The sequence below is a fragment of the Vigna unguiculata genome, chromosome 3 (assembly GCF_037176805.1).
Source record: "Vigna unguiculata cultivar grain cowpea cultivar isolate G323 ecotype 2 chromosome 3, ASM3717680v1, whole genome shotgun sequence".
Taxonomy (NCBI): Eukaryota; Viridiplantae; Streptophyta; class Magnoliopsida; order Fabales; family Fabaceae; genus Vigna; species Vigna unguiculata.
Genome location: NC_140794.1, coordinates 44,856,477 through 44,873,476, shown reverse-complemented (window position 1 = coordinate 44,873,476; position 17,000 = coordinate 44,856,477). Strand labels below are relative to the sequence as shown.

Below are 17,000 nucleotides of genomic sequence, written 5' to 3'. Positions count from 1 at the left end.
TGTGTTGGTATGCTTTAGTGTGTTGTTTTTATACGCTTTTGTCGGTTGAATGTGCTTTTTCAGTAATGCGGTTGGGTGTGTATTTGTTTATTCCATTTTGTGGTCCACCGTTTGTGTGAAAGTGACGGTGTTTGTCGGTGTTTCAGTAATGTGGTCCCCCATTTTAAATTTTATGTCGGTGTGTATGTGGTATTGAATGTAAATTTGGTATTATTGTTTGGGCAATTTTATAGATTACAAATGGACGATCACTTTGAAGTTGTCTTCCACCATTGGGGAAAGTTTATAAATGATGGGTCACTAAAATACGTGGGTGAGAGCAATACCCTGACATGTGACTCGGATAGGTGGAGTTACTTCGAAATAATGTCCATTCTGAAGGAAATGGGGTATGTGAACGTCAAAGAGATGTGGTATTCAGTGGGCGAAGGTTCGGTGTTGGATGGAAGGTTAGAGTTGCTAAGTGATGATAAAGGGGCATGCCATATGGTTAATATTGCCATACTCAATGGCCAAGTGCATCTTTTTGTTGTACACATGGTATCTGAACCTCAGATAGTTCATATGTTGGAGTATGGTGGTAATGAGGTTGCAGCTGATGAAGGAGTTGCTGTGGAAGATGCTGTTGAGGTAGGAGAAGACTGTGGAATTGGAGGTGCTGCAGTGGTAGGAGATTGTGGAGTTGGAGCTGCTGCAGAGGTAGGAGAAGTTGTTGGAGTTGTACCTTCTGCAGAGGTAGATGGTGGTGTTGGGATTGGATCTGCTCTAGTAGAAGTTGGGTTGGATGGTGGTGCAGAGGTTGATGTTGAAGGTGAGGATAATTCTACTGTAGAAGTTGGGTTGGATGGTGGTGCAGAGGTTGAGGTAGAAGGTGAGGATAATTCTGGTGTAGAAGTTGGGTTGGATGGTGGTGCAGAGGTTGAGGTAGAAGGTGAGGATAATTCTGCTGGAGAAGTTGGGTTGGATGGTGGTGCAGAGGTGTCTGAGGAGGAATCATCTGAGGGTAGTAGTGAGAGCGATGAAGATTTTGAAGTTCATAGTTGGAATGAATCTGAGGAGGAATTATCTGCTGCTGAGGGAGATGATGGTCTGTTTGATGTACCTGTTGGAGGAGATGATGCATCTGAAGATGAACTTTTTGAAGTTAGAATTAAAGAAGGTAATGTTGGTGGAGTGAGAGGGTCATCATCCCAAAAGCTCACCCCTAAACATGCGGACCAAAGAGGATTCTCTGATACAGAATGGAAATCTGAAACATTAGATAGTGATACAAGTGATGAAGATAGAGATAGATATGGGAGTTTTAGTATATTTTGTCAACCAAAAAATATGGAGGATTATAACTGGGAGGTTGGGACTTACTTCACTGAAAAGGAACACTTCACTGATGCAATTAGAACTTATGGGGTGCACAGTGGGAGGAAGCTGAAAATATTTAGAAATGACAAAAGAAGAATTTGTGTTAAGTGTTTAGGTGCGAAGGGTAAGTGCAAGTGGTATGCCTACTGTGCTTTCAAGGCTGCCCAAAGCACTTGGCAATTGAGGAAAATAATAAACAAGCACACTTGTAGCCGTGAATTCAATGTGAGGCTAATGACTTCTAAATGGTTGAGTGGACGGTTGGAGAAGACATTAAGAGAGAATCCAGGTGTTAAATTAACTGCCTTGAAAAATAAGATTGGAAGGAAATGGAATATAGGTGTTTCTAGGTCTATGACCTTCAGGGCAAGGACAATGGCATACACAAACATAGATGGCTCATTTAGGGAACAATATAAACGCATTTATGATTATGCAAATGAACTTTTAAGGTCAAATCCGGGGTCAACTGTAAAAGTTCATGTTGAAGAGAATGAGGGGAACCCAATATTCAAAAGACTTTATGTTTGTCTGAAGGCCTGCAAAGACAGTTTTGTGTCTTGTAGGCCCATAATTGGTGTAGATGGCTGTTTTTTGAAGGGCAAATATGGTGGTGAGTTGTTGACAGCTGTAGGAAGAGATGGAAATGACCAGATGCTCCCTTTGGCATACGCAGTAGTTGAGGTTTAAAATAAGGAGACATGGAATTGGTTTTTGGATTTATTGATTGGAGACCTTGGTGGGCCTGAACTTTGCTGCACTTATACATTTATTTCAGATCAACAAAAAGTAAGTTTCTTAACCTTTTTTAGTCACTTTTCAGATTCTCATTCAACTGCTATTCTTTTAATAATGCATTACTTCACATTACTTTGACAGGGACTGCTCCCAGCATTGCAAGAATTGTTACCTGGTGTGGACCAAAGGTTTTGCGTGAGGCACATCTACTCTAATTTCAGGAAGAAATTTCCTGGGAAAAATCTGAAGTTGTTGTTATGGAAAGCAGCCTACTGCACACATCCTCAAGCATGGGAGGCAGTCATGAGGGAAATTAAAGAAGTTAATCTGGACGCATTCAAACACTTGTTAGCCATCCCCCCAAGGTATGTTCAAATAATTCCTGCACTGTATTGTATATAGTGTGAACTGCATGTGATAGGTTTTTTTTTTTTTTTGCAACCTAGGTTTTGGTCTAGGTCCAGATTTACAGCCACACCTGCATGTGATACACTGGTGAATAATATGTCTGAGGGGTTCAACAGTACAATTGTGGACGCAAGGAGCAAACCAATTATAAGTATGATGGAAGAAATTCAGATTTATCTCATGAAGATATGGGCAAGCAATAGAAAGAGGATTAGTACATTTGAAGGTACAATCTGCCCACGAATTAAGAAGAGGATGGAAGAGGAGGCAAAAAAGACTAAATATTGGCTCCCAAGGTAATACTCATTCATTATTCTGATAAAGTTACAATTCATTTTCAAATGTCAATTCACTTTATCTTTTTGCATTCATAACAGCTGGTCAGGACAAAGATTATTTGAGGTCAGTCATAGGTCAATGATTGGAGAACAATTTGTGGTTGACATTGACAAACATGAATGCAGCTGTAGAAAGTGGACCATAACAGCAATCCCATGCTGCCATGCGCTGACTGCTATTAGATTTTTAAATCTGAATGCTGAAGACTTCCTTCCACATTGGTTTCTTGCATCTACATATGAAGAGACTTATTTGTCACTCATATACCCTGTCAACGGGCCTCATCTGTGGGAGATCACTGCTGCAAATGATGTTTTGCCTCCAACAAAGAGGGTCCTTCCAGGAAGACCGAAAAAGAAAAGAAGATTGGAGGCTTGGGAATTGAGGAAAGATGACACTCAATTGAGACAAGGTGGTACCCGTAAAAAATGTGGGTTGTGTAGACAAATTGGCCACAAAAGAACAAGCTGCCCACATGCTCCTCCTGCACCAGCAGAAACTGGTCCATCTGGAACACAACAAAACACACCTGCAGACCCTACTCAACCAAGCCAGAGCACTCCACAAACTGACCATACTCAACCAAGTCAGCCTATTCCACCAACTCAGTGTACTCAACCAAGTCAGACTACAGAAGTCTCACAGCCACAGAATCATACTCTTCCAACACAAGCAAGTCAAACTCTACCAATACAAGCAAGTCAGACTACTGCAGTCCATCAGATGCAGTCTACTACAATAGCAGCCTACAGAGAAAAATTGTCCTTCAGGAGGGGCCCAATTTAAATTTTATTTGCTGTTGTGTTTTGGAACATGAAATTGGAAGAAACTTTTGTAATGTGGTGCTGTATTTTGGTTTCTATTTTGAAAAGCATTATGTATGTTGAACACAGTGGCTATGTATTTTGGTTTCTATTTTGGTTTCAATGAATGTGATATTGGGTTATTATGCACACAGTGGCTTATTACTAGATGGCAATGTTTTTGGCTTATTATGCACAGGTTGTGGCTTACTATTACAAGGCTATATATGATTGTTGGATGAATGTGATGCTCCAGTTTGTGTGCTTTCACTCAATAATCAAATATAGTTCAAATAAAGTGACAGGATAATTTACTTCAAAGCTAATTTCATTCCATAATCATAATTCATTACAATAACATGACGTAAATACAAACATTCCAACCCATGAAACTACATCCACACCTACTGTACTCCATCCAGGTTACAAAAAAAATCAAAAAAATTGGCTCAATTTACAAACCAAAATTACGTTAACCAGCCCCAGAAAACATATCACCCATGTTAAAAACTTAATCCTTTTTTCGAACACCATAACTGATTTTTCAAGAGCATATATTTTTCTCCTTTGTCTTCCTATGGTTGCATCTCTTTCATCCCCATTGTCTTCGTTGAACCACTTGAAAAAATTGCATCCTTTAGATTCTTCATTGGCACCACTTCGCTGGTCACATGAAATCAAACCCAAAAAAATGCTTACCACCACTTCGCTGGTCACATTATGGAAAGCAAAAATTTAAACAATAATTCATACCTTGTAGTTAGGGCACCCAAGAAATTGTTTTCCAAAATTCTTAACTGTTTTAGCAACTCTCAACGTTGCAACCTCCCCACAGTAGCACATTTGGGTTCCACCCGCACTCCTATATGAAACAGTAGGGGAGGAGACACTATTTTTTTGTGATGCCCACGAACACGCACAACCCTCACTGCGAGACATTGAACAATTGATTGGAAGAAGAAGACACACAACACGAACCCACCTTTTTGTGATGCCCACGAACACACACAACCGAATGGAGAGGAAGAAGAAGATGAGAATTGACGAATTGATTGGAAGAAGAAGACACAAATCGAGAAGCCACCTTTTCAACTCTGAACCTGCAACCGAATGGAGAGGAAGAAGAAGATGATATGATACATTTAAGAGTTAGGGCAAATTTAGACTTCACCTTTCATTAAACCACCACTGCACACTGTACAATTATTTTTTTTACACGTCTTCACCTCTCAATGACACGTATCCGTTATCCATTGCCACGTCACCAAGATTTTAACGCCGTTCCTGACAATCTAACGGGATGCACCTGATTGATGCACTTAAAATAACTTGGGTACTAAATTGAAACCTTTTTTTCGTCGGGTACCAAATTGACACCCTTGACCCAAACTGGGTACCTTACGAGTAATTAAACCTAAATTAATTGATGGGCTTAATAATTTTCTTACTAAAATAGCAATGTAATTACTGATACATTACCTAATTACAACCGTGGAAACTTATTTTGGCATCTTCTTCCTCCTTTGCTTTATTACCCAGTTTTCCTTCCAAATGCTATTTTCAAGAATTGTTCCAGCATTGAATTTTCCATTTGTTTTGTGTCATAAGAGCCCCTTCGAGATATATATATATATATATATATATATATATATATATATATATATATATATATATATATATATATATATATATATATATATATATATATATATATATATATATATATATTTACATACTAGAAAAAATAAAAAATTGGAATATAGAAATTCTTCAATAGTGACCTCCATGGACTTTCTTATAATTTGGATATGTTATTTAGGGATAAATCTTTTAGGAATAGGACTACATAGTTATGGTTCATTTACACCTAATTAATTCAAAAAAATTCACAAATATTGAGAACATTCTATAGAATAAGAAAAAAAACTCCCAATAAAATGATTAAGACCTCATTGAATCAAGTAATGTAATATTGATTCGATATATATATATATATATATATATATATATATATATATATATATATATATATATATATATATATATATATATATTTCTTTTTTTCATTTCTTGAGACACTATCCATTCAGAACCTTGTAACGCATTAACAAATCCTGCAATGATATTTTAGAAAAAAAAAAATCTTCTACAAAGGAATTTTTTAGTCAAACCTGGAAGATACACAAAAATGATCTCTACAACTCATTGGACTATAAATTGTTCACCAAGAAATTTAATTTCTGTAACCACCATAGACTGTGTTTCAAAAATATTTGGCTGATTCATTTTTTTCAGTTTATATCTTTAAACTCAATTTTCAAGTTCAAAACCTGTTCTTTTTTTTTTCTTGGATGTCCTTCTATATCTTATCACATGCATGCATCTTTTGTAGTTTTTAGAATCAAAATCTTGATAAGTACAATTTTTTTTTGGTATATTAACAAGTGTTTTTGCCTTCTTTGGCCACTTTATGATTATGACTTTGATTTGAGCTATTGTTAGGTCTTCCAATAATGGAGTTGAATTGTTTCCATCTGTCACTATATCTTAGATAAGCTCTAGTATATCTCCTTATTTTTTGTGTAGTTCACAAATGGTAGTTTTCACATCCAAAAATATAGGAGATGAAAGTAAATAATTGAAGTTGGAAATTATTTTTGCGTTTGAAGGGTTTTTGCTAGATTTTCTCACTGGTTTTTTACACTCTATTTCTCTGTTTTCTCTTCCTCATAAACCCTTTAAGATGAATGGAGTTTTTGTTAGAAAATGATTACTCAAATAATACTAATAATAATAACAAATATAAAATGATATAATAATAATTATTACATCAATAATAATACTAAGACAATATATAAAACAATGAATATTAATCAGAGATCAACAATTATTTTAACAATAATAAATAATAGATAAAATGTAAGAAGTAGAAATATCCTAGGTTGAGACATGCATACCGTTATCCTTAGAGAGAAAATGTCCCTACTGCACAGGACTAAACAAATATATCAATACACAATCATATATGTTTCTTATCATATGCGTTTCTCTCCCAAGATACAACAACCCCGTCAGATTGATCGAGTGCAGCGAAAGATCTCCGAACCTTATGAACACACCACTGTCTTAAAGATAATATAGAAAAGAAGAACACTTTTTAGAGAACTATAATGTTTATTGTTTCTGTTGTTCTATCTTTCCCAATGCACCTAGGTGGTATTTATAGGTAGAAAAAGAAGACAAAAAAGTAAATAGTAATAAGAATATAGCCGTTAGCCATAAAAACCATAAACCCATAAATTAAAGGTTTATAAAAACTTCAGTAACAGTAGAATTTTTATTTTTATTATTTATTTTTTAAATTATATTAAAATATTTCTAACAATCCCCACATAATTTAAAAAATAAAATAAAATAAAACAAAAAATATATTATCTTTTTAAACAAAATATTGTAGTTCAGTGTAAGGAACCTTCCGCGTCTGACCCTTACACCTAGTGCTTATAAACTTCCACCCGAGAAAATGCAGAGACTTGATTGTCTTGAACTACATCCCCTATGACCAGGTTTTAGTTAATAACACATACAATATCGGTGTTCATTATAGGTTCTAATCAGTGGGTGCACGTTACGACCTTGTGGCATGTATCTTGTTTCATGAGTGTCACTTAGAGACTTGCCCATGTCTCACAATGGCGGCCCCACTATCACACTCACTAGGTAAACCCTCAAATGGTGATTTGTGACTCACACCCCTACAATAATTGTCACTGAGTTTATTAAGAGGTATTTTATAAAATAATGCACATACCTCAACCATTAGGTTTATTAAGAGGTATTTTATAAAATAAGCATAATAAGGCACATACCTCAACCTAATTATTGCCACAATTTATAAACACCTCACCATAGGAATGCGATATAAAATTTAATCAAATTATTTGGTGTATTTTAGTCAACAACAACTTCGTTGTTACCCATTAAACTCCATTCCATGGGATCGCCATTCATGTGGAGATGAGTGTCAATTGTTGCAACTAATTTATGGGCTAGAGTCTCATTCCCCTCGACGACTTAAATTCTTATTGTTGATGCATCAACCCTTTGATAAGCAGATATGCAACATTTTGTTCTAACCTGACAAAGTCAAGAGAGATAATATCATGAGTAATTAAGTTTCTAATATATTTGTCTCTCATTCTCATATGTCAATTTTTCAATTTCGTTGACATTTTTACTAAAAACTTTAAATATAATAATTTGATTGTCAGGATGCACTGGAAAAAAGAATAATTTATGCTTGCACAGTAGATCATGACATAACAACAACTTTTTAACATATTTCCATGATAGGACACCTTCATCCAAGGTTAAAACATAACCATAGCCAATAGGTGATTTTGTGTCACAAAAATCAATATCCAAAATTACATTAACCTTCAATCATCTCAAGAAATTGGGCATATTGCCATAACTAGAAGAAACACAAATAATATTACACTAGATGGCAAAAATAGTTCCCGAGGTATCACAAACAAATTTAGATAATTTATCATTTGAAGGAAACATCTCTAGATATTTATAAATATAAATAACCATTTTTTTTATTAAAAGGTATATTAACCTTTACAAGACACCCCCACGCTTTGAAATATTTTAAATGTGGTTCTTTTTTCTTTCATAACTCATAACAAGTTTTATCATAATCTTTTGTGTTCAAAATATGGTAAGCTGAATATAAAGTTTCACCTTATATGATGTTAGGTAAGCTAGAACTTGAAGCATAACATTTACCATATCAAACAAAATCATTTTTTTTCTTTCTCTAATTAATTAATTTTGCACGTCAAAATTTTATAATTTGAATGGTCTCTAACCGAACTTCTCAACAATTATAATAATAGCATGTAATATATCAATACTTTCAACATATGTGATAATCAAAGAATAACTACTAAATATTTTATTATAAATGTACTTAATTCAAACAAATCATCACAAATATATCATTTACCAACCAAAACACATGTCTAGAAATAATAATCTTATTGCACTTGGAAACCACTTCATAACCTTGTTGAGCACAAGAAAGTTTCTAAATTCAGAAACATGAAAAACTCTTTAAAGAAATCTAGAAGACAAGTTTATTTTTTACTTGACTATCCCTTCAATTTTTGATATGAAGATTTCTTCTTTTATCAGCATTTACATGATCTTAAACATGATATCAATTAAAACAATTCATTTTAATTTCATGTCATAAACAATAATTTTGAATTCATAAATTTGATAAAGATTATATTCATTATCAGTCACTTTTTCTTTTCATATAAATATCAAGCTACTTTTTTTTTTCTCTTTGCAAATGCAAAGTTTAGTTCAAGTGTTTTCCATAACACAATAGTAGTTTTAGTAACACAAATTATTTTATAATTATTTTCATACAAACACTTAAAATATATACATGATATAGAACATCTTTATCAATGGTAAGAATAGACAATATTAAAGCATAAATTAATATAACAACATAAACATTAGCTATAGACATCACAACAAATTATTCAATGAGCAGGAATATCATTTATCCATAATTTCATTTATTGTTACCAATAGGAGTAGAACAACTATACACATAAACTTTTAGGCTTAGTTGAGGATGATTTAATTATAACCATAATAAACACATTAGTTCATAAAACGTGTTTTCAGTCTTCAGCTATATATTATTTTTAAATGAGTAATCAAAAATAGAAATAACAATAAAGGTTTTCTCTCAAAGAATGTTAGAAAAAATGATTACTCAAATAATACTAATAATAATAAAAAATATAAAATGATATAATAATAATTATTAAATCAATAATAATACTAAGACAATATATAAAACAATCAATATTAATCAGAGATCAACAATTATTTTAACAATAATAAATAATAGATAAAAGGTAAGAAGTAGAAATATTCTGGGTTGAGGCACGCATAGCGTTATCCTTAGAGAGAAAACGTCCCTACTGCACAGGGCTAAACAAATATATCAATACACAATCATATGTGTTTCTTATTATATGCGTTTCTCTCCCAAGATACAACAACTCATCATATCGATCGAGTGCAGCGAAAGATCTCCGAACCTTATGAACACCACTGTCTTCTTAAAGATAATATAGAAAAGAAGAACACTTTTTAGAGAACTCTAGTGTTTATTGTTTGTGTTGTTCTATCTTTCCCCATGCATCTAGGTGGTATTTATAGGTAGAAAAGGAACACAAAGAAGTAAATAGTGATAAGAATATAGCTGTTAGTCATAAAAACCATTAACCCATAAATTAAAAGTCTATAAAAACTTCAGTAACAGTAGAATTTTTATTTTAATTATTTATTTTTTAAATAATATTAAAATATTTCTAACAGTTTTAATATATTAATTTTGCACTCATATTCTACACAGTTTGTAATTTTACAACAAGAGCTTCAATAGAAAAATTATAAAACTCCCGACCAACAAACAACAAATTATGGCTAAACTAAAAGTAAAGAACAACACCTACAACTATAGCCTTTCTTTTAACACAAACAAAATTTAACTAAACTTACAAACAAAATATGTAACTAAACTTACAGAAGCATTAAATCGCAGCTGAAAAATCTCAATTCCCAACAATCTTGCATATCTTTGAAATAAAAATATAGAATAAACTAATCAAAGCTTCCCAGGTGCAAGTTTTAAGGTTGTAAAATGAGGTATTGGTTGTTGTTTCCCCGTGATTCTTGATGTCATGAAAATTTGTTGATGAAGGTGGTTGTATTGTGGTCGTGAAGACCCTGGAAAATACAATGTTACAGACCGTTTTCTAAAACACGGACAAGTGCCATCTTCACGACCTTGAGTTACATCATAGTAATGCTGCTTCTTCTTCTTCTCGTAATTGTGAGGTTGAATTTGATGTGACACTGAAGATCTCTTTTCCATGCTCGCAGCTTTTGCCAATGCCTTTTGGTAGGCTGTGATACTATATTTGGGGTTGTACAAAATGTTGGTCATGAAATAGTACATTGCAACCACAAAACCAGCTAAAACCATGCCAATTACAATCACTACATTCAATAAAGCCTTATAATTATTCGCCATTGATGTGGAAAATCAATTAAGGATGTTTGAATTGAGACCGAGTCTATAAACAAGAAACTAAAACCAGCTTGGCTCTTGTTTTATGACGGTGAATACAACAAACCCTTTTTATGATGTAAACTGGACTATATGTCCAATCGGTCAATCGGCCAATCGAACCAGATTTTATAAACTCCGAAAAGTAACGATAAGATCTGTCGGCCAAACGGTCTGGTAAACAAGGACCAATCGGTACATCGGTAAAACAGCAGCGATGGACCTTCTAACCTCAAGGGTTTAGGGTTCATCGGTAAAACAGCAGCGACGGACCTTCTAACCTCGAGGGCCCATCGGTTCATCGGTAAAACTGCAGCGATGGACCTTCTAACCTCGAGGGCCCATCGGTTCATCGGTAAAACAACAGAGATGGACCTTCTAACCTCAAGGGCCCATCGGTTCATCGGTGAAACAGCAGCGATGGACCTTCTAACCTCAAGGACCCATTGGTCCATCGGTAAAACAGCAACGATGGACCTTCTAACCTCAAGGACTCATCGGTTCATCGGTGAAACAGCAACGATGGACCTTCTAACGCACCTGTCGGCTGATCGGTAAAACACAGATTGTTAGCTTGTTAAAAACAAAATGTCATTAACCCAGTCAAGCGGCCATCGATCGCACGGTTAAATAACCTAAGTCAGATTAATTAACGTTAAACGAGTCAGTAATCTTCATTAGAAGGTCATTGGGCCGTGATTAAGAAACCCTAATTACAGACCCATGTCGAAAGCTATAAATAGGGCCCAAAGGTAGGTTGGTGAGGATCTTAATTTCGCATTTATTACAGCAGATATATTGATACACCGATCGGCCCTTTACTGACTTAAGCATCAGAGTACTTTAGACAGGTACCCCGATCGTCATCCCAGCCGATCGAGCTAAGGAGTGGATTTTGTTGAAGCTATTGGTGTGGAGAAGGATAACGCAGGTTGGAGAGGTTCTTTTAGTAGGCTTTCGGTCCCTACCCCGAAACATTTTGGCGCCCACCGTGGGGCCGAACAGTCTTCTTTGAGAATATACCCATATGGTGACCACGAGGAACCGAAACAACAACATAGACGGAGAAAGAACGGCAGATGATCAAGCGGACACTAGAGAGATGATAAGGGTGATGCAACAGAGGATGAATGAGATGCAGAGGAACTATGAAGTGCAGATGCAGATTTTGCGGGAGGAGAACGCCATCCTAAGGCGGAAGGAAGAGGGAATCCCGTCAACGCCTACTGTATCCGACCCTAACAGGTTGAGTCGGGTGCAGCAGCACCGGGATGCCGAGTGGGTGGAGAGTCGTCTTCCACCTACAGGACACGAGCAATCACAGCCAGCTCGGGTCGAAAAGACACAGGCTTCAAGGGGAAATCCGTCGCACACGGTGGCGGAGAGCTCGGGAGCAAACGATGGGGGTCGCCCATCGCGCCAACCGATCCCCGCGTCGGGATCCTCCCCCTTTACATCGTATATTCTGGAGACGCCGCTGCCAGAGAAGTGGAAAATGCCGACATTTGACAAGTATGATGGCACGACCAACCCAGACAATCACATGCGAGTCTTCATGCATCAGATGATGTTCCACGCAGTTAGTGACCCCATCTGGTGCCGTGTTTTCTCGACCTCTTTGACGGGGGAGGCGTTGGAGTGGTTTTCCGAGCTGCCGGCCGGCAGTATTGACTCTTTTGCCACTTTGAAGGCAAGGTTCGGCACACAGTTCGCGCCCCTGAAACCGGCGATTCTGACGGTCGACAATCTGGTGAACATCCGACAGGAAGACGGGGAATCGCTGAGAAGTTATCTCGATCGGTACAATCGGATGTCGGTCAAGATAAAGGATCTCAACGACGAAATCGCTCATCACCACTTCTCATATGGGCTCCAGCCGGGAGTTTTCGCGGACAAGATAAGTCGCAAGAAACCGAAGACGATGGAGGAGATGAGGGAGCGAGTGACCAAGTTCATACAGATGGAGGATATGCAGGAGTTCAGGGTGAAGAAGAGGGAAAAGGAAGATGCCGCACTCCCGAAGCCGACCGCACCTCGGCCGAACAAAGCCCCAGCCCGGCCCAGCGAAAGGAAGCCGCCTAAGTTCACGACGTATACTCCGCTGGTCGTTCCTAGGGTCAGGATTCTGCAAGAGGCCTTCAGCGCCGATTCACTTCTAGTAGTCAGGAAGAAGCCCCCTCCGCCCGATGCTGACGGTAGTAAACACTGCCAATACCACCGCACGATCGGGCATACCACCGAAGAGTGCCACACCCTCAGCGACAAAATCGAGGAGCTTATTCGGCAAGGACACTTGAAGAAATACATTCGACAAGATCGTCCCCCGCAGAGCCCGGTGAGGAATAGAAGCCCGGTGAGGAGAGCCCCCCCGACCCGATATGAGAAGTGAAGGGAGCCTGAGCGAGAGAAACGAAGGAGTCGATCCACTCGGTCACATCCGAGTCCCCGAAGGAGCCGCAGTCGGAGCAACGATAAACCCCTTAGAGGTTATATCAATACCATATCCAGAGGGTTCGCTGGAGGAGGATCAAGCTCAGCAGCTCGAAAGAGGCATGTGCGGGCGTTGAAGTCGGTTCATCTGGTCGAGAGGAAGATCCGGTCGATGCCCCCCATCACGTTTACGGATGGCGACTTCAAGGCGCCCGATCCCGATCACGATGACCCGATGGTTATCTCGATAGAGGTGGCCGAATATGGGATCGAGAAGGTGTTGGTTGACCAGGGAAGCTCCGTCAATATCTTGTACTGGAAGACCTTCAGGAGGATGAACCTCTCCGAGGACCTGATCGTCCCGTATAATGAGCAGATAGTCGGTTTTTCGGGCGAGCGGGTCGACACGAGGGGCTATGTGGACCTTCGTACGAGGATCGGTTCAAGGAAGGACGGCCGAGAGGTAAGGGTTAGATTCCTTTTGGTTGAAGCTAACACCTCGTACAATGTATTGCTAGGGAGACCTTGTTTGAACGCCTACGGAGCGATCGTATCTACCCTGCATCTGGCCATGAAGTTCCCGTCGGACAAGGGGACAATCTGCACGGTGCATGCAGATCAGCAAGTCGCCAGGCAATGCTACGCCGCAGGATTGAGGATTAGTCCTTATAGCCGCCCGCGAAAACAACACCGTTCGGAAGTAGCAATGACAGACCTGGATCCCCGAACAAACACAGAGGATCGGCTGCAACCAGAAGGAGAAACCAAGGAGATCTTGATCGGGAGCCAACCAGGACAGGTCACCAAAATCGGGGGAGCCCTGACCGCCGAAGAAGAAGGGCTTCTTAGGGCAGTGATCTTTGAGAACAAAGATCTCTTCGCATGGTCGAGCGCAGATATGCCCGGCGTCCATCCAGATGTGATGTCCCATAAGTTGGCCATCTTCCGTGAAGCTCGCCCGGTCGCTCAGAAGAAGAGAAAAATGGGAGAGGAGCGAAGGAGAGCGGTCGAGGAGGAAGTCAGGAAGCTTGAAGGAGCTGGTTTCATCAAAGAGATCAAATACACTACGTGGCTAGCAAACGTGGTCATGGTGAAGAAGACGAGCGGAAAGTGGAGGATGTGCACGAATTTCACCGATCTCAACAAGGCTTGCCCGAAGGACGCATACCCATTGCCCAGTATCGATCGGCTGGTAGATGGGGCCTCAGGGCACAACTTCCTGAGCTTCCTGGATGCCTACTCCGGATACAACCAAATCCCCATGTATGGCCCGGACAGATCTAAAACGGCGTTCATCACCGACCGAGCGAACTTCTGCTATGAGGTCATGCCGTTCGGTTTAAAAAACGCAGGGGCGACGTATCAGAGGCTGATGGACCGGGTCTTCAAGGAGCAAATCGGTCGGTCGATGGAGGTGTACGTTGACGACATGGTCGTAAAGTCGCAAAGAACCGACGACCATGCGCGCGATCTCAGGGAGGTCTTCCACCAGGTGCGCAAATACAATATGCATCTCAACCCTGAGAAGTGTGTCTTCGGGGTGCCAGCAGGGAAATTCCTGGGCTTCATGCTGACGGCCCGAGGCATAGAGGCAAACCCAGACAAGTGCGCCGCTATTGTCGAGATGAGAAGTCCAAAAAACCTGAAAGAGGTCCAGCGGTTGATGGGGTGGCTAACCTCTCTGGCACGCTTCTTACCCAGGCTGATGGAGAAGGTTAGGCCGATACTGAAGATCATGAAGAAGCAAACTGCAGTAAAATGGGACGATCAGTGTGAGGCGGCGTTTCAGAAGATAAAGGAGATGATCAGCAGCCCCCCATCATGTGCCGACCGGTAGAAGGATTGCCTCTGCAAGTGTACCTGTCAGTATCGGAAGACACGATCAGCGCAGCCTTAGTACATGAAGCCTCGGAGCAGCGGCCCGTTTACTTCATCAGTCGAGTATTGCAGAGCGCAGAAACGAGGTATCAGCTGATAGAAAAGATAGCCTTGGCATTGTTGACGGTCGCACGTCGTTTGCGCCAATACTTCCAGAGTCACCAGGTGATTGTCCGCACTGATTATCCCATCGCCAAGATACTCCGGAAGCCCGACTTAGCTGGCCGAATGATCGCCTGGTCGGTCGAGTTGTCCGAGTTTGGTCTCAAGTACGAACCTAGAGGATCCGTCAAAGGACAACATTTGGCCGACTTTGCAGCTGAGCTCCGAGGATCGATCTCCCCATCGGAACATATGTGGACTCTCTTCGTCGATGGGTCGTCGGATAAGCGTAACGCTGGAGCGGGGATCGTCATCGAAGGACCGAACGGGTTCATGGTAGAGCACTCCTTGCAGTTCAAATTTAAAGCCTCGAATAATCAAGCAGAGTATGAAGCGCTGATCGCCGGGCTAAGGCTAGCAAAAGACTTAGGTGCGGCGAAGTTAAAATGCAACACCGATTCGAAACTTGTGGTAGGACAGGTACTGGGAGAGTATCAGGTTAAGGATGATTTGTTACTCCAGTACTGTCATAAAGTAGTCGAAGCCATGAAGGAATTCGAAGAGGTTACCGTCCATCACATCCCCCGAGCGGAGAACGCCAGAGCCGATAGGCTATCTAAGCTGGCGGAAGGAAAAGAGAAGGGCCAATTGAAGACAATCATCCGGCAAACCCTGATGAGACCCTCAGCGGGGGAATGCGCAGCAACGGACCGATCGGCATATTGGATTGGGGAGGTGCGAGAACTCTTAAAGAGATCAGACCGACGAAGAGACGACGAGCACTCCGGTTCGTGATCATCGGAGAAGATTTATACAAGAGGTTTCACAGCGCCGCTCCTCAAGTGCCTGTCAGCAGACAAAGCTGGGTATGTTATGAATGAGGTCCACAACAGTATTTGTGGAATGCACACCGGTCGGAGGACGATGAAAGCGAGGATACTCCGAGCCGGCTATTTTTGTCCGACCATGGAACAGGACTGCGAAACCGTGATACGCAAGTGCGGAGGATGTCAAGCTCATGGAAATGATATAAAGAGGGCTCCGACCGAGCTGCATGCCCTAACATCCCCCTGGCCGTTCGCTCAATGGGGTATGGACATCGTCGGACCCTTCCCGGTTGGCCGAGCGCAGAAGAAATTCATACTTGTGGCGGTGGACTATTTCACCAAGTGGGTAAAAGCGGAGGCTCTGGCCAACATCACCGCTCAGCAAGTTCACTCCTTCGTCTGGCGTAACATCATATGCCGCTTTGGCCTCCCTCACATGATCATCACCGACAACGGCCGCCAGTTTATCGAAAAAAAGCTGAGGGACTTCTATAAGCAAGTAGGGATACGACACGTTACCAGCTCGGTCGAACATCTCCAGACCAACGGTCAGGCTGAGGCCATGAATAAGGTCATAGTGGCTGAGTTGAAGAAAATGTTGGGAGAAGCCAAAGGAGCATGGGTGGACGAGCTGCCGCAGGTCCTTTGGGCCTATCGGTGCACCCCACACGGAACGACGGGGGAGTCTCCTTTCAATCTGACGTATGGTACAGACGCTATGCTTCCGGTCGAAGTGGGGGAGCCAACTCTTCGGCGGGACAAGCAAGATCTCGAGGTAAACTGTGGAGTCATTTAATCAATAGAATTTACCCATTTTTAGACTATCATAGTACTCTTGGTATCAAAATAACAATTCTATTCATTTAGTTTCACAAACAAGGTAAATTATTTTTTGTCATTCTTATAAGTCTTTTAAAAAGTCTAGTATATGTGGAGTGTTTGAGGATT

General features: G+C 40.1%; 1 protein-coding gene across 1 annotated transcript; it reads left to right on the top strand.

The window, feature by feature from the left end:
• The first annotated feature begins 2,555 nt into the window (after positions 1–2,555).
• On the top strand, positions 2,556–3,735 carry LOC146887899 (uncharacterized). Its single transcript, XM_085670604.1, has 2 exons — positions 2,556–2,801; positions 2,883–3,735. Exons 1-2 carry the CDS (start codon positions 2,602–2,604, stop codon positions 3,628–3,630), a joined length of 948 nt encoding a protein of 315 aa, XP_085526730.1. The 5' UTR covers positions 2,556–2,601; the 3' UTR covers positions 3,631–3,735.
• The last annotated feature ends 13,265 nt before the right edge of the window (positions 3,736–17,000 follow it).